Source organism: Ursus arctos, unplaced genomic scaffold (assembly GCF_023065955.2).
Source record: "Ursus arctos isolate Adak ecotype North America unplaced genomic scaffold, UrsArc2.0 scaffold_3, whole genome shotgun sequence".
Lineage (NCBI taxonomy): Eukaryota > Metazoa > Chordata > Mammalia > Carnivora > Ursidae > Ursus > Ursus arctos.
This window is the reverse complement of record NW_026622985.1, coordinates 84,213,939-84,237,380: the sequence shown is the minus strand read 5'-3', so window position 1 is coordinate 84,237,380 and position 23,442 is coordinate 84,213,939. Positions and strand designations below refer to the sequence as shown.

The window sequence follows — 23,442 nt, the reverse complement described above, 5'->3', positions numbered from 1 at the left end:
CTTCCCTCCACACAGTGCAGTAGTATCTACTCGCTCTACCGTCCTCCACCGCCATAAAAGGATGAGTAGGAGGTGACCAATAGAAAGGTGGTATTCTGAGTGGGCAGAACGGCCTGTGTAGAGATGCGAATTTTGAAAGTCACTGTACACTTAGAAAACAGAGAGCGTTTAATGTGGCAAGAGTCTGAGTAGCACTGGGAAGAATGGCAGGAGATGAAACTACAGAGGTAAACTGAGGCTTGATTGTGACATGCTTGTCCACCTTCTACAAGTGTGCATTTTACACAAGGAGCCAAGAAGTGCTGCGTAGCTAGTCTTCAGAGATGCCCTCCTGGCCCACACCCAAGCAATGCCTTTGTTACTCCTCTCCCACAGTGAATCTGGGTTGGCCAATGAAACCAATAGAATTTGGTACAAGTGACACTGTGTGACTTCTGAGGCCACTGTGGCTTCTGCTTTGATTTCTTGAAAAACTTGTTCTAGGGGTGTCAGTCATCATATAAGAAGTCGAGCTAGCCTGAGTCCACAGTATGGAGAGGGCTGTTTCTCAACCCAGTCAGTTTCCAAGTGACTCCAACCTCAACTGACATCTGACCACAACTGCATCAGAAACCCCATTGGAGAATGGACTAGCTGTGTGTTGAACGCGTAGAACATAGAGAACTCTAAGAATGAATTTTTTTGGATCTACACTGTATTTTGAATCATTACACTTCAGGGTGGCTTATTACACAGTACTAGACAACTGAAACAGACATTTTGGAATAGCAGTGTGACATAGAGAGTTTGAGTTTTTAGAAACACAATCCGGAGACAGCATGGAGGATGGCTTGAAGAAGGCAGAGGTTGAAGGTACCAAGACATGTTCAGAGGCTTTTACAGGAGGGTATGTGGATGGAGAGGCTGGCATTTAGAGATACTTGTGAGGCATACTTGACAGGATGTAGAGGTCAAATAACTGTGCGGTAGGAAGAAGAGGAAGACTGTGAAAATCTTTCAGGTTTCTGCCCAGAGAGAATAGGTGGTGGATATGTCCTTAAGAGAAATAAGGGCCTATCGGGGCGCCTGGGTGGCTCAGTCAGTTAAGCTACTGCCTTTGGCTCAAGTCATGATCTCAGGGTCCTGGGATTGAGCCCTGCATCGGGCTCCCTGCCCAGCAGTGAGTTTGCTTCTCCCTCTCCCACTGTCCCTCTCCCTGCTCATGCTCTCTCTCTCAAATAAATAAATAAATAAATAAATAAATAAATAAATAATTAAAAAAAAAGAAATAAGGGCCTATATGGAAGGGTAGATGAGCTGAGTATGTGGTTAAGCTGAAGGGTTTGCAAGGATATATTGCTGAAGAAATTAAATAAGCAGTTGTAGAGTTTTACTTAAGACACACAGGAAATTGGGGCTGTACATGTACATATATACACACATGGCTCACAGTTACATATAATGATGGTTGAAGTTACAGAGATGAGATCAGCAATAGAAAGGGTTTAGGGCAGTAAGAGATGGGACAAATAATGGAACTTCAGTAGACTTGGGGCAGAGGTGGAAAAGTCCATAAACAAAACAAAGCAATACAGAAAAAATAAGACTGAGAAGTAGAAAGAGAAACAGGAGACTCGAATCTTATAAGCGGATGGACAAGAGAATGTCAAGAGGATGGAGCTTTCACTGTCAAAAGCCACTGCAAGATAAAGTAAGGTGAGAATGTGGTGTGTGGTTTTGACAATTAAGAGGTCATTAGGAGTCTGAATGAGACTACTTTCAATAATCTGGCTTTGATCAGAGTAAAAAGCAAAGACTATGAATTTAGATTGCTCTTTAAAGATACCTGGTGGCCAAATGAAAAACAAAGATAAATTTGTTTGAGCAGGATCATAGGCTATGAGGAAGCAAGAGACTAAGGGCAGGTTGGCTGGCACAAAGTCCATGCACCAATAGGAGGGGTGGGATAGAGAAGTCTCCAGAGTTACCTGTTTTATAGGCATCTTTTCTTCAAACTGTGGTCTGCAGACCAGTAGCATCAGCGTCACCTGAGAATATTCTAGAAAGGCAGAATCACGGGACACACCACGGTTGTAGTAAATCATAACCTGCATTTAAACAAGATCCACAGAACCAGGGAAGATAGGCATTACTGTTTTCATCTTTACCTAGGATGAGACTCAGGCTCGAAGAAGTTGCCTGACATAGCAGAGCTGATTAGGGACTGAGCCAAGATTCTGTCCCAGAGTTTAATGTTCTTTTAGAGAGGTAGATAAGCAAGTTCACATGGATTTCTACTTTCACTCAATTCAGAATTGTTTCAGATGGTAACACCTCCGACAATCAATCACAGGTCTGTAGTTCTAGTGCCGTCAGCTGTGAGATTGTTTTTACAGCGATGGACGATGGACGAATCCCTTTCTAAGCGCTCGGCTGCCTCGCAAGAAACCACGTTGACAGCGTTGGAACTTCACTTCCCAGCAAGCCCAGCGGCCCCTTTCCGCGCGAGGCATGACGGGCACCTCGGCCAGCTCTCCTCTCTGGCGGAAGAACCTCGAGGCGGGACTCCACACAGCCTTACGTGAGGGCGCGCAGCATCCTGGGATGTGTAGTCTGGCTCCGACCGGGACGCCCCCTCGGATGAATGGGGCCCAGGCTGACTGCGAACTACAGCTCCTCGGCCGGCTGCGTTGGTGGCGGCCGCGGGGGAAGGGGAGCCGGCGGCGGCGCCGAAGGAGAGCCCCGCTACGGCACGGTGGGCATGTGCTGTGCCGCGGCGGACGCAGCAGCCCGGCTTCCTGGGGTGGCCGTATAAGCGGGCGCGTCTTCTACGCGCTCGCTCTCCTTTCCCCGCTCCGGCCATGCGCCCGGCTTTCGCGGTGGGCCTGGTGTTCGCAGGCTGCTGCAGTAATGTGATCTTCCTAGAGCTCCTGGCCCGGTGAGTGACCTTCGCGGGCCGCACCTCCGCTCGCAGCGCGCGGGGGCCGGGGTAGGACAGCCTTGGGACCTGGCGGCGACGCTTGCTCCTTGGTCTTGCGCGCTGCCCGCTATCCCGCCCACCAGTTTGCATCCCTCTGAGGGGAGCGCCGGGGGTGCTGCTGTCCTCACCCCTTTTCCACACACTGGGGGATTGAAGCCTGCAGAGTTTTTCTCGTGACGGTCCAAGGTCGGCGGAACCCAGGGCCCCTCCAGCTCCTCTCGCGATCCTGTTAATGCCACACATTTGACTTGCGCAAAGCTCCCTGACTCCTAATGCAGTCGGATTTTGTACTCGCAGCAAAGAAAGTTTCATTAAGGTGGCCTCCAAAGCGTTTGTTTTATCGGCCTTAGAGATGGTTATGAGTACTTGACCCAAACAGACCTCCCAGTGATGTAGTCGAATGGATTCTTACTCAGAAGCCCGGTCCACTTGACCAGAGAGAGGAATTCCAGCTTTTAAGATGTTAAACCGTTTTTAGATTGAGAAGCAGGCATTTCGAGGCGTAACTTTATAAATTAAGAATGATTAGGACGCTTTCCCAAAGGGAAACTAGGTTAGCTTTATTTGAGGTGGCACTCAAATAATGTTGAGTAATGTGCAAAGTTCAGTGGATAGAAGATGTGGTTAGAGAAAAGACAACAGGTAGACCAGAAAAGTCTCAGGGCTAAAAATCTCAAGTCTTGATTCGGTCCTCCTTTTCATTGAGCCGCTCTGGGCCTCTCCCTTTTCTGGCTGAAAAATGAACTATGTGTGGCATCCTGTAGTGCGGTATATCTGAGTCTACCCATCTCCACTGACCATCAGGGCAATCTTGTGTACCAGATAGGTCAGGAGTTATCATCTATTTAACTGAAAGTGAAACAGGTCCCAAATTAGATGGTCTTTACTACTTGTAGGTGGCAGAGCCAGAACTAGAATCCAAGATACCTGTACCCTAGTCCAGTACCTTTTGCAACCTCCCTGTTACTTTTGAACTTACGCAGCGCACAGAATTTTGGTCCGTGCCTCACCTGGAGCCTATTATTTTGTTTTCATGATCCCATTGATTAGTCATTCTGAAGCAACCCGTTTACTTAAGGCGTGGGTTGATTTTTGCTATTACAGAGCTTGAAATCTTACGCAGAAAGTGTTGATGAAGATCTGTCACTTATTTTGGGAGTAGGTGGAGAGAGGTTTAAAAATTTAAAAAATGTATCCAGTTGTCAGTCTGGTATACTTCAAAGGAAGGTCACTTTGGAAATTGATTTAAAAATGTTTAAAAAGTGAGACAATCAGGTCAGCTATGGAAATGAAGGTTAGAGAATTATATACTATATTATAAATATATGTATAAATATAATAAATACTTGTGTCGAAGATGCCAGTAAATTAAATCCTGCCAAAGGCCTATGACGTCATAATATGCTGGCACCTGAAGGCCCTCATTACTAAGTGTGAGCTCTTGGCTAAATTTATCTCCTGAGTCTGTTGTTTGAATTGTAAAAGGCTGGTGGTTGCTCTACCGGCCTCACAGGGTTTTGAAGGGTTCATGAAATGCACATGCGAAGCAGGTGAAGTACACTGACTTCTCTCTAACAACTTCGGTTTCAGTACGGGTAAACCTTGTTTTATGAGCCACTCCTGAACAGTGGTGGATAAATCTAACTTCACGGAATGTTTCTGTGAATTGTAGAAGCTTCTATTTAGAACGCTTCCAAGAATTTATACATAAATCCTCGTTATTTATCTTTTTTGTAAATCTGTTTTTTTGCATACAGCAGTGGGTTTTCATAAATCGGTGAGGGGTACATTTATTAATTTCATGAGTGGTGTATGCCAGACCGAATAGCAGCTTTTTCCTGATTTGCTTGGGCAGCTCACAACTTACCCTGTTAAAGATCAATAAAATAAGAGCAGGGACTAGATGGTCTTGAAGGTTCTTTGTAGATTCGGCCTCCTCATAAGTTTTGACTTTATCTTGGGACATCACAGTGGAAAGCTCATAAATTTTTATAGAGCAGGAACTGGGCTCTTATATGGCTTCCTTGGAACCATTATGTGCCCTCGTAAGTGCCAGGTATAGAACACTAAGTATAAATGGAAATGCTAGAGTGACTTGGAGGGAGAAGGAAACATCTTTATCCATTTTCCCCAAATTGGAAAACAAATAGATGTTTCTTCTTTTTGATTTTTGTATCTATCATTGGGACTAGAATAAAATAAAAAGCACCCTGCAGTGTGCAGAACAGACGCGAAGCCATGAATGGATGCCTTGATCTCTGTCCTGAAAGAGCTTGCAAACAGGGTGTGCCCACATGAGCTAACTAGCCAAGGTAGTGCGTGTCTTACGTCAGGAAAACAACCTGAAACATTTTCTTTTTCCTGTTTTATTTTACAATCAAGTGCATCATGTTGACCCAAGTAAGGAAGTTTCCTAAATCTGGAAGAAGAAATGCAAAAGGCATACACTTCTTTCTCTTCAGAGTTGCTTGTCTTTGAAGTAAGAATTTGAATGCTTGCCAAAGAGAATTCGAAGTAAGAGAAACTGCAGTTTGGTGATTATAATTTCTAAGGAGTAAAGTTCAAGAAAACAAAGGATTTAGGGAAAAAGATCCAAGTTTTTACACTGAAGTTTTAAAATGAATTATTCAAGTTAAAACAAATCGTTCCATTGGTAGCCATACAACAGTGTGTTCCCCAAAAAGCGAAGTTGATTTTTTAAAAATTTAACTATTGAGTGCATTAGGGAGATTTTAAAATCCTATGGAAATGGAGACAAAGTAGAATAGGGTTCTCAAGGGATGGGGGAGGGGGCAATGGAGAGGGACACTAATGGGTATGAGATTTCTTTGGGAGGTACCCTAAAATGGTAATAGCTACACAACTCTCTAGTAAAAACCACTGGATTGTAGACAGTACTATAAGGGAGCCTGCAGACATCACTTATTTGCCCTGTGGCTCTGGGAGGCTTCCTTGAGTCACTGCCATGCGGCCCTCAGTATCTTCAGCAATGAAATGGGCATGATAATAACTACCTCTGTAAAATAAAGATAAAAATTGTTATGCCTTTTTAAAAATCCTGTGAGGAATACACTTGTCAAGGGAATCATTTTTAGAAATGGTTTCTTTTTATCTTTCATACACTGTTTTAGGTCATGTTTACTTCAGATGAGGCACCCTCACATACATTCAGCCGTTTGAGTGCGGGCCTGAGACTGTGCCCAGACAGCGGGGCACGAAGATGATTTGGACACGGTTGGTCCTCTGACCTTCCCTGTGTGGCGCTGGGTTCTTACTGCTTCCTACTCCCATGGTTGCCTCCCTCATTACATGGTCATCTCCTTAAGGGCTCAGGGATCAGGACTCCTTCCCATCCGGAGCTCCCCAGCACCGGGCTTTACATGTAATGGGTTCTCCGCAGTTCTTTAATTGAATTGGCCTAATCCTTTGGTAAAGAGAAAATGGGTGGGAAGCAGGGAAGTTTGATGAACCCCAGTTGGGCTAAGTCTTGTGCTTGGCACTTTACATTTTCTCATTGAATCCTTACTACAAAATTAAAAATTTATCACTTGCACTTTTATAGGTGAGAAAAATTGGTCAAGATAAATGTCTTTAAAAGGATGACTGTCCTTTAATTGAAGACCTTCCAGTGTGCGAGATCCTAACATTCAGTCTTTGCCTTTTTCCCCTCTGTGGCACACTATTAAGCGCTTTTCAGGGACTGGCCTGTTTACTCTGCAATAAACCGGTGAGACAGGCACTAATACCGTTCCCGTTTTAAAGATAAGGAAACAAGACTTAGATAGGGTAATGAACCTCCACGCCAGGGAACTGCATCCTGCCTGTCCGTGTGTGATCGTAACCACGGTTGTGAACCTTGGCTGCCTCTCAGCCCTGTGACAGCACGTGGGAATCACCTGCACATCTGACGTAGGTGCTTACACACACTCCCACACACATCTTCCAGCACTTTCCCCAGACCTACACTAGCGGTTCTCAGCTCTGGCTTTTCAAGTACAGGTTCCAGGGCCCTACCCCACAGCAGTCCGAGCAGAGCTGGGAGGGGGAGGCTCTTCAGGCACGTGGGTTTCTAAAGAGCGGCCCAGTCAGAGTTGAGAAGCACCGTGCCAGGAACTAGTTAGGGCGAAAGTACCTTCTCCTGTCACTCATAATTAGGCTAATGGTTTTAATTAGCTCTTTGAGGTCAGTGCCTTACGCGATTGTTTATGGCTTCTTGCAATGTTTATCCCTGTATCCCTGGAACATAAATGCTAAAAGAAATTTGAACATGAAGCGGGAGTTTTCGAGAACACCTTCATAGGCAGGAGAGCCCGAGAGGAGCCAGAGTGGTGTTGCAGATGGTAAGCCTAGCTCTGCACGAGAGTGGCTTATGTTCAGAGTTATCTATTTTACGCCTCATGGGTGTATTTAAGAACTTGAATACTTGACATTACTATTTAATAATAATACCACAAGTAGAGAACGGGGTTGTTTTTAATAAATAGCATTATATTAAATGTGATAGTACATTTATAATATAGTAATAATCCCTCTAATCATTAGCCTCTGGTAAATAAATATCCTTGATCAAGATGAGAAGACAGAATATGAAGGCTGAGAAATCTGGAAGCTTCAGGGAAACAAAGACAGCTATCACTTTGTACTCCTTCCAGTGGCTGAGCAGAACCCGATGGAGGACAAACTCAGAACCACAAACATTTTAAGTAACCAGTTTTCGCAGAGTGGTTCAAGAGGGAGGTCAGAGGGACTTTTTCTGCCTTACGGTTATATTCCTAACCGTCACTGTGGAAGATTCCCCAACCCTTACGTGGATTGCGGAAGAGATTCGATTCAGTTCCACCCTTTGTGGAGTATCTAATACGCTCGTGTTCAGGGCGGTGGGCAGTGTTCTTCAGCCTTTTCTCCTTATTGCTCCTTATCTCTCCCTACCCCTGCCAAAGACCCTTTGTCTGTCGACACTTTTTTCCTAATCACCCCTCCACAGATACATTATATACTGGTTCATGTGCTGCACGTCTGTCTGTGTTCGATAACTTTGAAAAAGAGTACGAATCTCCTCACCCCATGAACCAGTCATTGCCCCCGTAGGGGACCTTCTCTAAGGTGATGTCCCCGTCACCAACAATGGGTGCGTGTCTCCTATTGACAATAGTCTTGGTGGTCAGGAGGCTAGGTAAGCATTCCAGGAGACCCGAGCATATTTCTGTGCTGGGGGTTTGCTGCTGAAGCTGACTAGGATTCTGACTAAAGCCCTTTCGATGAAGTGAGTATCCCAAGAATCTACGACCCACTTCCCACAGTTTACTAGAAAAGTTGTATCGTAGTTCTGAGAATGAGTGTTATCAGAATTCTTACTCATGGCCTGCTACACCTAGGGAACAGTGAAATCAGCAAGCTTGACATTCTCTGCCAGCTCTGTTGATCGTCGTGTGTGATCCATGGGATATGAAATCTGAGATGAAGGACAGTGAGTAATAGAAATCGGTCCCCCGGTTATTTCGAACTATCAATATAGCAAGTCTTGGTGCCCTTTATTTCAGTTTTTTGTACCTGATTTGCCTTTTTGTTTTTTACTATACAGGAAGCATCCAGGATGCGGGAACATTGTGACATTTGCACAATTTTTATTTATTGCTGTGGAAGGCTTCCTCTTTGAAGCCGATTTGGGAAGGAAGCGGCCAGCTATCCCAATAAGGTATGGCACATTGAAATCTCTAAGCCCCCCCCCCCCTTTTTTTTTTAAGTTCAGGAGTTTTCTGGTCCCTAGATAGAAGGAAGAGTATGAGACATCCTTTTATAAGATGTTTCAAAGATATAAGTAGAATAATGTATTTCATTTTCTGATTTTAATATATTGTGAAACTCCAGGGAGCCTATTTTTAGAATAAAATTCCCACCGCAACACAAAATAGTTGTGATGGAGACAACAACGTGTATATGTGTGTAATGTATGGTTGGTTAAAGGCTTAGTGTGACCACAATGTTTTTTAATAGTTATGTATGCTAGCCTCATGTTGGTAAAGTTATCAAATACACTAAGAGTGGTATTGTTCCTTTTTAAAAATGAGTGGGTTTGGGGAATAAACAGAAGTGGTGCTTATGCAGCTTCATGATACACTAAATGCCACTGAATTGTTCACTTTAAAATGGCTGCTTTTATGTTACGCGCACTTCCTCTCAATTAAAAGGACGTGAATGGCCAGCTAAGGCAAAATTGTTGATTCTAGACCTCGACCCATTAGTCCAGATTTGCATAACTGTACTCAGGGGACCAAATAGAAAACAAGACAGTTCTTCTAATAGCGTATTGAAAATTCATCATTCTTGTTGGGAGGGACTGGAAATAAAAGTGTAACGCATCCAGTTGTGAGTGTGGAGTAAGGTACGTCGTGTAATCCCATTGATAGGAATTTTCCTGCTGTGAACGTATCCAGGGACTGGCTAAGGCTCATGGTGGTTGGTGTTCTATTGCCACATTCCCGAGTAGCCCGCTATAGGAAATGTGGTTGAATTTTGTTAATATCGTGCTTTTAAATTTCCCTACGTGATGCTAAGTATTCTGAGTCGGTGGTTTTTCATTGGCTTCAGTATCTACATAAAACTTTCCATTCCCTAGACCAGCATTTACATCATGGTAGGAGCCCCCACATTTTTTTTTTTAAATCACTCTATTGTTTTATTTTCTCTTATTTTCAAATTTTTATTTAAATTTTAGTCAACGTACAGTGTAATATTGGTTTCAGGAGTAGAGTCAGTGATTCATCACTTGCATGAAACACCCGGTGTCATCACAAGTGCCCTCCTTAATACCCATCACCCATCCACACATCCCCCACTCATCTCCCTTCGACACCCCTCAGTTTGTTCTCTATTGTTAAGAGTCTCCTCTGGTTTGTTTCCCTCTTTCCTTTCCCCCCCCTTTCCCATATGTTCATCTGTTTTGTTTTATTAAATTCCATGTATGAGTGAGATCATATAATATTTGTATTTCTTCGACTGACTTAATTCACTCAGTATAATACACCAGCTCCGTCCACGTGGTTGCAAATGGTAAGATTTCATTCTTTTGGATGGCTGAGTAATATTCCAGTGTGTGTGTGTGTGTGTGTGTGTGTGTGTGTACCACATCTTCTTTATTATTTATAAGTCGGTGGACATTTGGGCTCTCTCATGGTTTGGCTGTTGTTGATAATGCTGCTGTAAACATTGGGTGCATGTACTGCTTCAAATGTGGATTTATTTATCCTTTGGGTAAATACCTTTAGTGCAATTGCTGGATAGTAGGGTAGTTCTATTTTTAAGTTTTTGAGGAACCTCCATACTGTTCTCCAGAGTGGCTGCACCAGTTTGCACTTCCACCAACAGTGCAAGAGGCTTCCCTTTCTCCACATCCTCTCCAACACCTGTTGTTTCTTGCATTGTTAATTTTAGCCATTCTGACAGGTGTGAGATGGTATCTCATCGCGGTTTTGATTGGTATTTCCCTGATTGAGTGATGGTGAGCATCTTCTCATGTGTCTGTTGGCCATTTGGATGTCTTCTTTGGAAAAGTGTCTATTCATGTCTTCTGCCCATTTCTTAACTGGATTATTTGGGGTTTTTTTTGTGCGTTGAGTTTGATAAGTTCTTTATAGATTTGGAATACTAAGTCTTTATCAGATATGTCACTTGCAAATATCTTCTCCCATTCTGTGGGTTGCCTTTTAGTTTTGCTGAATGTTTCCTTTGCTGTGCAGAAGCGTTTTATCTTGATGAAGTCCCAGTAGTTCATTTTTGCTTTTGTTTCCCTTGCGTCCAGCGATGTGTCTAGTAAGAAGTTGCTGTGGCCAACATCAGAGAGGTTGCTGCCTATGTTCTCCTCTAGATTTTGATGTTTTCCTGTCTCACATTTAGGTCTTTTGTCCACTTGGAATTTATTTTTGTGTATGGTGTAAGAAAGTGGTCCAGTTTCATGCTTTTGCATATTGCTGTCCAGTTTTCCCAACATCATTTGTGGAAGAGACTGTCTTTTTTTCCATTGGATAGTCTTTCCTGCTTTGTCAAAGATTAGTTGACCATAGAGTTGTGGATCCATTTCTGGGTTCTCTGTTCCATTGATCTATGTGTCCCGAATAGCCCAAGGAATCCTGAAAAAAGAGAAACAAAACTGGAGGCATCACAATTCCAGATTTCAGGCTATTTTACAAAACCGTGGTCATCAAGACAGTATGATGAGAACAAGGATCCCCCACATTTTTTATTCCTCTGACCCTCCCCCCTCCAATTTTCTGTTTCCATTCAGGCTGCCACTAGCGCAGTTCAGCAATGCATTCACTCTCACCATGAACTTTTATAATGGTGTCCTAGCTGGCTGGCGTCTTGCCTCCTACCCCTCCGTCCCTGTATTTCGACTTCCTACCATTGTATTGTGACATCCCCCCTCACGGGCTCTCAGGGGTCACCAGTAGGTTCAGAGGGAAGCCCAGCTCCCTAACCTGCCCTTTGAGGCTCCCCGGGATCTTGCCCTAAGAGTCATACCTCCATGTGTGTCCTATAGAGCTGGCTGTCTTAGTTTCTATCTGTGAAGCTGAGTCTAAATCTTGACATCATAGGGATGTCATTTATCCCCAGGAGCAATTTCTAGGCCAAGGTGTGTAGACAGCAATGTGGAATAGTTGGAATTCATTGTCCTGAAAGGCCTCGATGAGCTCTATCTCCAAATGGCATTGTTTTAAGATAAGACTAAGAAAATTTGGCAAGAAACCTTGCGAAGTCACCAACAGTATTTTAGAAACCGTGAAATAGCTGTTCTCAGTGTTAAAATAAAAAAAAAAATCAGCTGAGTAAATTTGAAGATCTAATTGGTTTTATTAAATGATTCATGAATCAGGCAGTATCCCGTCTAGCAAGAAGAGGGGAGCTCCACTGAGCTAAAGAAGGGAAAGGCTTTTAAAGGCAGAGGGCATTAAAAAAAGAAGAAAGGAATTTATTAGCAAGATATGCACTGTTTAGGCAAGGTTGCCTCGAAAGGAGAGGAGAAGGGTGGGGTGGGGGGGCGTGTATCAGAAAATTCCCTAGTATTGACCAGCGGATTCTATGTTGAGTGGTTAAAGGTGACATTCCGGGGAGAGGGGATTGGTTGAAATTGCACTTGGGTGAGGAATTAAGTCTTGGTTTGCTGACTTGGGTCCTTAACCTAAGTGGCACCATTTTGGGTATGAGATTTTCTTTTGAACAATTACCCCCTTTTGATCAGACTCTCAGCTTAACTGGGAGAGGTGATGAACATTGAAGGCCTTAGCATCCCTCTTGTTACTGCTCTGAAGTTCTTGAAGTTTTTGTTGTTCCTTCGTGTGGTATCCATAGGTCATGACCTTTTGCCTAACCTCTGTGATATTCATAGGCCGCAGCCTCAGAGTCACACTCCTTAGGTGGGTTATTTTCTTTGTTCCTTAGATGTTCCAATCCTAGGGGGTCATTTGCTTGATGTATTGTTACATGTATTTCAAGCTTTCGAAAGAGTACAACGTACCAGGAAGATTATCATTACATAAGTAGGATAAATCCAATATTTGGAGTGCGGTTTAGACCCATGGTCCCCAAGACCCAAACCAATCAAAATCAAATAAGTCAAAGAAAGACCCGGTGGAAGGAGTCACCTTTTTAAGCCAAGCGACTTGTTCTGTGATCTTACGTGGGTTTCAGCATCCCGACAAGTGTCAGGAACAGGCTTAGCAGGGGGTGTTGGCCACAGCAGACACCTCCTTCCTCAGCTAATAGATGGTTAAGAGCTATTCCGTTATCAAGGACAACTTTGGCTAGAGAGTTCAAGGATATTTGTTGGGCTGCTATTGCTTAACAGGTTTTTGCAGTAATTTTAAGAATTAAGGAGTTCTTGATCCTAGCCTCATTTACATTTATTCCTAATCAGGGAAATAGGCACCTGTGGAAAGGAGTGAATTCTGAATCATGAATGTCTTCCAGTAGGCCCTTTAAGAAAAAAAAATTTATTTTAGGGTGGCGTGCAGAGGGAGAGGGATAGAAAGAATCTCAGGCCGACTCCCCACTGAGTGTGGAGCCTAATGTGGGACTCGATCTCAGATCCTGAGCCAAAATTAAGAGTTCAACTTTGCTTAACTGACTGAGCCATCCAGGTGCCCCTGGTAGGCCCTTTTTAACTCAACAATGTAAATTTAGGGGAGTTGACCAATGAGATGTCTTATTTCTGTCTGTGAAAAGTTAGGGGCACAGTTAGGTGGTTTTCTATCCTGAAATAAAAGGTTGTTTCAATTTCAGAGGTTGCCATGTTACAAGGACATTAGGATGACAGAAGTCTGGCAGTGAGGGGCTATTTTTGCAGAAGCAGAATGGACTTTATCTGCATGTGCCACAGTCTTACAAGTACAATATAAAGGCTTAGTGTTACTTTTTTTGACAATGTTTTTCATGTAATTTACATATCACATAAGCCTAATTCATTTAACAAGTCCTTCGGAATATGTTAGGTCAAAAAGACTTCACTTAGAATTTGGTTTTAGGAAGTTAGTCAAAAATATTTTTTTAAGGGGTGCCTGGGTGGTACAGCGGTTAAGCGTCTGCCTTCGGCTCAGGGCGTGATCCTGGCGTTATGGGATCGAGCCCCACATCAGGCTCCTCCGCTATGAGCCTGCTGCTTCCTCTTCCACTCCCCCTGCTTGTGTTCCCTCTCTCGCTGGCTGTCTCTATCTCTGTCGAATAAATAAATAAAATCTTTAAAAAAAATTTTTTTTTAAAGATGTTATTTCTTAGTGCAGGAGCAGAAGGAAGGGCAGAGGGAAAAAGGAGAAGCAGACTCCCCACTGAGCAGGGGGCCTGATGCAGAGCTCAGTCCCAGGACCCAGGGATCAGGGCTTGAGCCGAAGGTAGCCACTTAACTGCCTGAGCCACACAGGCACCCCAGTCAAAAATCTTTTTAGGGTGCCTGGGTGGCTTAGTCGGTTAAGGGTCTGCCTTCAGCTCATGTCATGATCCCAGGGTTCTGGGATCAAGTCCCACATAGGGCCCCCTGCTCAACAGAGAGTCTGCTTCTCACTCTCCCTCTGCTGCTCCCCCTGCTTGTGTTCTCTCTCTCTCTCTCTCTGTCAAATAAATAAATAAAACTTTAAAAAAAATTTTTAAGAGGTTTTAAAGGATTTGCCTAGATAGGATCACAGATTACTACAAAATCTAATTATTTTAAAAGTAAAAGAGATTTTTACAGTCTTACCCAAATGACACCAAAAGCCCAAGAAAACTTTGTCCTTTAGCAGAGAGAAAACCAAATTCTAATTTTGCACAAGCTTTTGATATTAAAACCCATTTTTAAAAATAAATTGAATCTTAACCAGCTTGACTTGAAAGTTCCTGTTTAAAGATTATTTTTCCACAAACCTACAAGTTTTTTCCCTTACATTCCAATTTTGTCCTATGTTTTTTCCCTTTAAACAACCAGACTCATTTTAGGACAAAATTACTTTTTCTTCCCTTCACAAAAAATGTATTGAAAGAGGACTGTGGCTACCTCCATTTTGACCTCAGACTTTCTAGTTGGGTTCTTCTTTTCAGCTTGTCTCTTGGCTCAGGCTGAAGACCCTGTGGGCAAAGCATCCCATGATGGGAACCGAAACTACACCTTAAGCAATAGGGACTGCCCTGAGCCAGCGAGGTCCCGCCCATGATTGACTTCAAGACAGTGGTTCATTTTTTTTTTTTTAAAGATTTTATTTATTTATTCGACAGAGATAGAGACAGCCAGTGAGAGAGGGAACACAAGCAGGGGGAGTGGGAGAGGAAGAAGCAGGCTCATAGCGGAGGAGCCCGATGCGGGGCTCGATCCCACAACGCTGGGATCGCGCCCTGAGCCGAAGGCAGACGCTTAACTGCTGTGCCACCCAGGCGCCCCGACAGTGGTTAATTTGACTTTCACTGCCCACCTGTACATATCCGCCCACCTTTGCTCCACATTTTCTTGTATATAAACCTGGAAGTATTTTCTGGGTCTCCCAGATGCTAGTCCTCTGTCTTCTGGGTGTTGGCCTCACTGAAATAAATTCCTTGTTTCTCCACCACTCCTTTCTCTGACTTTGGATTTTGTGAGCGGCCAGTGGCCAGATCTGGTCAGTTTGGGGACCCCCCCCCCGAGCCAGGTGTTCTTGCGCCCCTGTGCCCCGGCTACACCATCTCCATTTCTCACACCTTTTTCTCCTGAAAACACTTCCTACTTTCCTGCCATATGGAGATCTTTTCCTTATTATTTTTAGTGGCTTTAATTAGATATGCTTGAGTTCTTAACCCTGAGAAACCTTATTTTCTAGTAAAAACTAAGAAGTAAGCAATTGTGAGCTGTTGGTTTTACCAGGATTTTTTTGAATTTGAATTTTAGGAACGCATTTCAAAAACTTTAAAAGCATATGCCTTTTTAAATTTGTCAATGAGTATTTTTTTTTTAAGATTTTATTTATTTATTTGACAGAGAGACAGCCAGCTAGAGAGGGAACACAAGCAGGGGGAGTGGGAGAGGAAGAAGCAGGCTCCCAGCAGAGGAGCCTGATGCGGGGCTTGATCCCAGAACACCGGGATCATGCCCTGAGCCGAAGGCAGACGCTTAACGACTGAGCCACCCAGGTGCCCCTGTCAATGAGTATTAACATATCCAAGTATCTTTTAGTTTCTCTGGAATAAGAGGCCAAAAGTAGACGAACTTAGGTTTAGTAGTTAATGTTTTAGTATCTTGTCTTTTTTGGAAATGATCTAGATTTTTTCAAAGTTTTTATTTTACTTCCACTTAGTTAACATACAGTGTTATTTTAGTTTTACTTGTGTGATATAGTGATTCAGCACTTGGATACGTCATCCTGTGCTCATCGTGACAAGTGCACTCCTTATGCCCTATCACCGAGGTCACTCATCCTCCCACCCCCACCCCTCTGGTAACCATTAGTTTGTTCTCTATAGTGAAGAGTCTGTTTCTTGGTTTGTCTCTTTTTCTTTTTCCCCTTGCTCATTTATTTTGTTTCTTAAATTCCACATATGAGTGAAATCATATGGTATTTCTTTCTCTGACTTACTTCACTTTGCGTTATACTCTCTAGCTCCATCCATGTCATTGCAAATGGCAAGACGTCATTCTTTATGGCTGAATAATATTCTGTTGTATATATATATATATATATATATGTATACACCACATCTTCTTTATCCATTCATCAGTCAGTGGACGCTTGGGCTGCTTCCATATCTTAGCTATTGTAAATAATGCTGCTTTAAACATCAGGGTGCATGTAACTGTTTGAATTAGTGTTTTTTGTATTCTTTGGGTAAATACCCAGTAATGTGATTACTGGATCATAGGGTAATTCTGTTTTTAACTTTTTGAGGAACCTCCAGACTGTTTTTCACAGTGGCTGCACCAGTTTGCGTTCCCCAACCGTGCAAGAGGGTTCCTTTTTCTCTACATGCTCACCAACACCTGTTGTTTCTCATGTTGTTGATTTTAGCCTTTCTGACAGGTGGGAGGTGGTACCTCATTGTAGTTTTGATTTGCATTTCCCGATGATCAGTGATAATGAGCATCTTTTCATTGTCTCTTGGCCATCTGTATGTCTTCTTTGGGAAAATGTTCATGTCCTCTGCCCATTTTTAAATTGGATTATTTGTTTTTTTGGGTGTCGAGTTTTATGAGTTCTTTATGTATTGGAATACTAACCCTTTATCAGATATCTCAGTTGCTAATATCTTCTCTCATTCCATAGGCTGCCTTTTAGTTTTGTTGATTGTTTCCTTTGCTGTGCAGAAGCTTTTTATTTTAATGTAGTCCCAATAGTTTATTTTTGCTTTTGTTTCCCTTACCTCAGGGAACCTGTCTAGAAAAAGTTGTACAGCCAATGTCAGAGAAGTTACTGCCTGTGCTCTCTTTTAGGATTTTTAGGTTTCATATGTCACATTTTGGTCCTTAATCCATTTTGAATTTATTTTTGCATATGGTTTAAGAAAGTGGTCTAGTTTCATTCTTTTGCATGTTGCTGTCCAGTTTTCCCAACACCATTTGTTGAAGAGACTGTCTTTCCCGTTGGATGTCTTTCCTGCTTTGTCAAATATTAATTGACCATATTAATTGTGGGTTTATTTCTGGATTTTCTATTCTGTTCCATTGATCTATGTGTCTCTTTTGTGCCAGTACAATACTGTTTTGATTACTACAGCTTTGTAATATAATTTGAAGTCTGGAATTGTGATGCCTGCAGCTTTACCCCCACCCCCAAATTTGTCTTGACTATTTGGGGTCTTCTGTGGTTCCATAAAAATTTCAGGATTGGTTGTTGTAGTTTTTGGAAAATGTTCATGTTATTTTAATAAGTATTGCATTGAAGGTGTAGATTGCTTTGGGTAGTACAGACATTTTAATAATATATGTTTTTCCAATCCATGAGCATGGACTGTCTTTCTGTTTCTTCGTATCGTCTTCAAATTTCTTTCATTAGTGTTTTCTAGTTTTCACAGTACAGGTCTTTCACCGCTTCGATTAGGTTTATCCCTAGGTATCTTATTACTTTTATTGCAATTGTAAGTGGAATTGTTTTCTTAATTTCTCTTTCTGTTGCTGCTTCATTATTGGTGTATAGAAATGCAACAGATTTCTGTACGTCGATTTTGTATCCTGCGACTTCACTGAATTCGTGTGTCAGTTCTAGCAGTTTTTTTATAGTCTTTAGGGTAGTCTGTAGGGTGTGGTGGTCTTTAGGGTTTTCTATACGTAGTATCATGTCACCTGCAAATAGTGAAAGTTCTACTTCCTCCTTACCAATTAGGATGCCTTGTATTTCTTTTTGTTGTCTGATTGCTATGGCTAGGACTTATAATACTATGTTGAATAAAAGTGTTGAGAGTAGACATTCTTTTTTTTTTTAAAGATTTTATTTATTTATTTATTTGACAGAGATAGAGACAGCCAGCGAGAGAGGGAACACAAGCAGGGGGAGTGGGAGAGGAAGAAGCAGGCTCCTAGCGGAGGAGCCCGATGTGGGGCTCGATCCCATAATGCCAGGATCACGCCCTGAGCTGAAGGCAGACGCTTAACGACTGCGCCACCCAGGCGCCCCTAGAGTAGACATTCTTGTTTTGTTCCTGACCTTAGGGGAAAAGCTCTGTTTTTCCCAATTAAGGATCATGTTAGCTGTGGGTTTTTTATAGATGGTCTTTATTATGTTGAGCTATGTTTCCTCTAAACCTACTTTGTTGAGGGTTTTTTAATTATGAATGGATGTTGTACTTTGACAAATGCTTTTTCTATCCATTGAAATGATCATATGGTTCTCATCCTTTCTCTTATTGATGTGATGTGTCACGATTGATTTGCAAATATTGAACTACCCTTGCAACCCAGGAATAAATCCTACTTGATCTTGGTGAATGATTTTTTAAATTTATTGTTGGATTTGGTCTGCTAGTTTTTGTTGAGGATTTCTGCATCTGTGTTCATTAGAGATATTGGCGTGTGATTTTTTTTTTTTTGTGGTATCTTTGTCTGGTTTTGGTATCAGGGTAATACTGTCCTCATAGAATGCATTTGGAACTTTTCCTTCCTTTACTGTTTTATGGAATAGTTTGAGAAGAGTAGGTGTTAACTCTTCTTTAAATGTGTGGTGGAATTCGTGAAGCCATCTGGTTCTGGACTTTGTTGGGAGTTTTTTGATTACTGACTCAGTTTCTTTGCTGACACTGGTCTGTTCAAGTTTTTCTATTCCTGTTCCAGTTTTCGTAATTTATAGGTTTCTAGGAATTTATCCATTTCTTCTAGGTTGTCCAATTTGTTGGCGTATAGTTTTTCATAATATTCTCTTATAATTGTTTGTATTTCTGTGGTGGTGATTGTTATTTCTCCTCTTATTTGTGATTTTATTTATTCGGTTCCTTTCTCTTTTTGATAAGTCTGGCTAGAGATTTATCAATTTATTGTTTCAAAGAACCAGCTTTTGGCTTCATCGATTTGTTCTTTCATCTTTTTAGTTTCTATATCATTTGTTTCTGCTCTAATCTTTATTGTTTCCCTCCTTCTGCTGGCTTTAGACTTCATTTGTTCTTTTTTTCAGCTCCTTTAGGTGCAAGGGAAGCTTGTTCATTTGAGATTTCTTTTGCTTCTTGAGGCAGGCCTGTATTGCTATAAGCTTCCCTCTTGAAACTGCTTTTGTTGCATACCAAACGTTTTAAACCATTGTGTTTTCATTTGCACTTGTTTTTGTGTACTTTTTAGTTTCCTTCTCTCTCTCTCTCTCTTTCTTTCTTTCTTTTTTTTTTTTTTTGAGTTTCTTTATTTGAGAGAGAGGGCATGCAACAGAGAGAGCATGAGCAGGGAGAAGGAGAAGCAGACTTCCAGCTGAGCAGGGAGCCTAACATGGGACTCGATCCCAGGACTCTGAGATCATGACCTGAGCTGAAGGCAGACGCTTAACCAATTGAGCCACCCAGGCACCCTTTAATTTCTTCTATTTCCTAATTGACTCATTCATTGTTTAGTAGCATGGTATTGAACAGCCATGTATTTGCGATCTTTACAGATTTTTCCTTGTAGTTGACTTACAGTATCATAGCATTATGGTAAGAAAAGATGCATGATATGACTTCAATCTTTTTTAATTTAAGGCTTGTTTTGTGGCCTAATATGTGATCCATTCTGGAGAATGTTCCATGGGCACTTAAAAAGAACATGTATCCTCTGTTTTAGGATGGAATGTTCTGGATACATCTGTTAAATCCATCTGTTCCAGTGTGTCATTGAAAGACATTGTTTCCTTGTTGATTTTCTGTTTAGATGATCTGTCTATTGATGTAACTGGGGTGTTAAAGTCCCCTACTATTACTGTATTATCAGTTAGTTCCTTTATATTTGCTATCAACTGTTTTATGTATTTGGGTTCTCCCATGTTGGGTGCATAAATATTTACAGTTGTTATGTCTTCTTGTTGGATTGTCTCTATTATTTATTATTATTATTTATTATTATTTAGTGTCTTTGTCTCTTGTTATAGTCTTTTATTTATTTTTTACAGTCTTTGTTTTAAAGTCTAGTTTGTGCGATTTAAGTGTTATTACTCCAGCTTTCTTTTGACATCCATTTGCATAAATGTTTCTCCATCCCGTCACTTCAATCTGTGGATGTCTTTAGGTCTAAAATGAGCCTCTTGTAGGCAGCATAAATGATGGGTCTGTTTTTATATCCATTTTGTCAACCTGTCTTTTGAGTGGAGTGTTTAGTCCATTTAAATTCAGAGTAATTATTGATATGTATTTATTGCTCTTTTATTACTTGTTTTCTGGTTGTTTCTGAAGATTTTCTCTGATCCTTGTCTTTATTTCATGGTTTGCTGGTTTTCTTTAGTGATAATTTGGATTTCTTTCTCTTTATTCTTTGTGTATTTATTAGTGGATTTTGATTTGTGGTTATTATTAGGTTTGTATATATAACATTTTCCGCATATAGCAGTCCATATTAAGTTGATGGTTGTTTAAATTTGAAGTTATTCTTTAGTCCTCTCCTCCCCACATTTTAGGTACATGGTGTCATATTTCATATCCTTTTATTTTGTGTTTCTTGACTGATGTTTTACAAAAATATTAGTTTTTACTGCCTTTGTGTTTCCTACCTTCATATAGTCATTTTTGGTCTTTCCTTTCCACTCAGAGTCCCCATTAATATTTTTTTGCAGGGCTGGTTTAGTGGTCACAAACTCCTTTATTTTTTGTTCATCTGAGAAACTCTCTCTCTCCTTCTATTCTGAGTGATAGTCTTACTGGATAGAGTATTCTTGGCTGCAGATTTTTCCCATTCAGTACTTTGAATATACCATGCTGCTGCTTTCTGGCTTGCAAGTTTCTGCTGAAAAGTCCTCTGATAGCCTTATGGGGTTTCCCTTCTATGTAACTGTCCCCTCTTGTCTTACTGCTTTTAAATTTTTTCTTTATCTTTGTTTTGCCATTTTAATTACAGTATGTGTTGGTGTGGATCTCCTTTTGTTGATGTTGTTGGGGAATTTCTGTGCCTCCTGGATCTGGATATCTGTTTCCTTCTTCAGATTAGAGAACTTTTCAGTTATTATCTGTGCAAATAAATTTTCTGCCCCCTTTTTTGTCTCTTTGTGGAACTCCTATAATGCAAATGTTATTACATTTGATGGAGTCACTGAGTTCCCTAAGTCTGTTCTCATTTTGCATAATTCTTTTGTCTTTTATTCAGCTTGATTACTTTCCATTACTCTATCCTCTAGGTCATTAATTCATTCCTCTGCTTCTTCCAGCCTGCTGTTCATTGCATCAAGCATGTTTCTCATTTGATTTATTGAGCCCTTTATCTCTGCTGTGTTGTTATCTCTTCAAGGGTCTCACTTATGTCCTCCAATCTTTTCCTCAAGTCCACTGGGTATCTTTATGATCATTACTTTAAATTCTCTATCAGGCATGTTACTTTTATCTGTTTCACATAGATCTCTGTCCATGGCCTTTTTCTGTTCTGTCATTTGGGTCAGATTCCTCTGCCTTCTCATTTTATCTAAGTCTCTGTGTGTTAGGAAAGTCAGCTACATCTCCTGTTCTTGAGGGTAATGGCCTTATGAAGAAGAGGTCCTGTGGTGCCCTGTAGTGTCCCCTGTTACCCAGGCCCTGCCACTTCAGGGAGTATCTGATGTATGCGGCATGTGGTCTGTTGTCGTGTCCTGGCCACTTTATCCTTCAGGCCAGTCGTCTACAGAGGCTTTCTTTGCCTCGTGTGGGCAGTGTTTGGTGTCTGGCCCGAATGTGGTGCATTTTAACAAGCTGTGCTCTGGTCTGCCTGTGAAGTGAGACCTTTCACCACTGCTGCTGGAACCAAGGCCCTGCAAAACTCCCAGTTCAGGAGGTGTGCTGTGGGCAGGGGTTTGGGCTGGTCTTCTGGGGGAGGGGACCTGCCTTGTTGGGTCTGAGGTAAGCATGACTGGGAGGGGCAGTTCCAGCAGTGTAAGCAGTTTAGGTGGCAAGTGTCAGTGCTGGGCTAGTTCCTGGAGGTGGTTCTGTGTTTATGCTAAGGAGCAGGGGAGGGAAGTGGCTCCGCCAGTTCCTTTGTTGTTCCTGGAGGGGTCTCTCTGTGAGCTGTCTGTCTGGGACAGGTCTGAGATGAGCAGCTAACCTCTTCACTGTGTGCCCCAAGCACTCCTCAAATCACTGTTTCTGTGCTGTCTGTTGTCGGACTGTCTGCCCTGCCTTCTCTCCAAGAGCAGCCCCAGTGCCTTGGGGCACTATCTGAACCAAACCCACTGACCTTCAGAACTCCAGACTTTAAGCCCCACTGGTTGCAAGAACTCACAAAATTCAGCCCCTCTCATTTTCCAAGCCAATTGCTATGGGGATTTGTTTTCTTTGTGGGTCCCACGTGTATTAGTCTGTCTCTCACCCTTCTCTGCAACAGCAGCTCCTGGAGTCCTTTCCCAAACCACACATCCACACTTCCTACCTTCTTCGATGTGGCCTCTTCCCTCCCTTTAGTTGTGGAGTCTGTTCTGCTAGTCTTCAGGTCGATTTCTGGGGTATTTAGGATGATTTGATAGTTATCTAGTATGAGGTGAGCCTAGGGTCCTCCTACTACTAAAAATGATCTAGATATTTAATGAATTTAACTTAATTCATTATTTAACCTAACTCAGCAAAACTTTAAGGTTTTAGGTTACTAAAAAAAAATTGGGAAAGCTATTTAAGTAGACATAAATATTGTTGAAAAGTTCATTTATAAACTTTTATCTTGTCTATATCTAATTTACTTGTCCTTAATAACTGTGTTTAGATGACCTATAAAAACTGTATTAAGCATTAGACAAAGTCAGCCATTATCCTAAGCTATTAATTTTTGTTGACAGATCTTGTAAAGGACAACATGAACTTATTTGGGGGCTAGTAAACTGAAGTAGAATACAGGTTTTATATTTAGTGTTGGTAACTCTAAAGACATGTCTGTTTTAATTAAGCCATCAACCTTAAACTAGCTTTTATATCAAATATTTTTTTCAAACCATGTGACCTTGAAAAATATTTGGTTAGTTTTTTCTTTTTGAGAGTTTTAGAATGCCTAATCCTTACAAGTGCTTGCCTTCAAAACAACTAGAGCTCTTTTACAAATTAATTGTAGCAATACCACCCAGAAGTGGAAAATACCACAGAATTACAACACATAAATATAGACCCACATGAACATATGGACAGAGAGCCCTTATAGCTTCAGGTTTTAAATTACTGCCATGAGGTAGGTACAGAATTTACCAGTTATAGTTATAAAAGTTAAATCTCAGTTGTTTTTCTTTTTTTTTTTTAAAGATTTTATTTATTTATTTGATAGAGATAGAGACAGCCAGCAAGAGAGGGAACAGAAGCAGGGGGAGTGGGAGAGGAAGAAGCAGGCTCATAGTGGAAGAGCCTGATGTGGGGCTCGATCCCATAACGCCGGGATCACGCCCTGAGCCGAAGGCAGA

At 41.7% G+C, this 23,442-nt stretch overlaps 1 protein-coding gene across 4 annotated transcripts in view; it reads left to right on the top strand.

Moving 5' to 3' along the window:
• Positions 1-2,579: 2,579 nt before the first annotated feature.
• The window catches only part of SLC35B4 (solute carrier family 35 member B4), an 85,377-nt gene continuing 64,514 nt past the window's right edge, over positions 2,580-23,442 (top strand). For 2 of the 4 annotated variants that reach the window (XM_044388442.3, XM_044388440.3), the window contains exons 1-2: positions 2,580-2,917; positions 8,541-8,654. In XM_044388442.3, the coding sequence (XP_044244377.1) occupies positions 2,841-2,917; positions 8,541-8,654 (191 nt within the window). In that variant the 5' untranslated portion in view covers positions 2,580-2,840. The remainder of the gene's footprint in view (positions 2,918-8,540; positions 8,655-23,442) is intronic. The other 2 variants (XR_008956474.1, XM_026511285.4) reach the window with 1 other exon arrangement.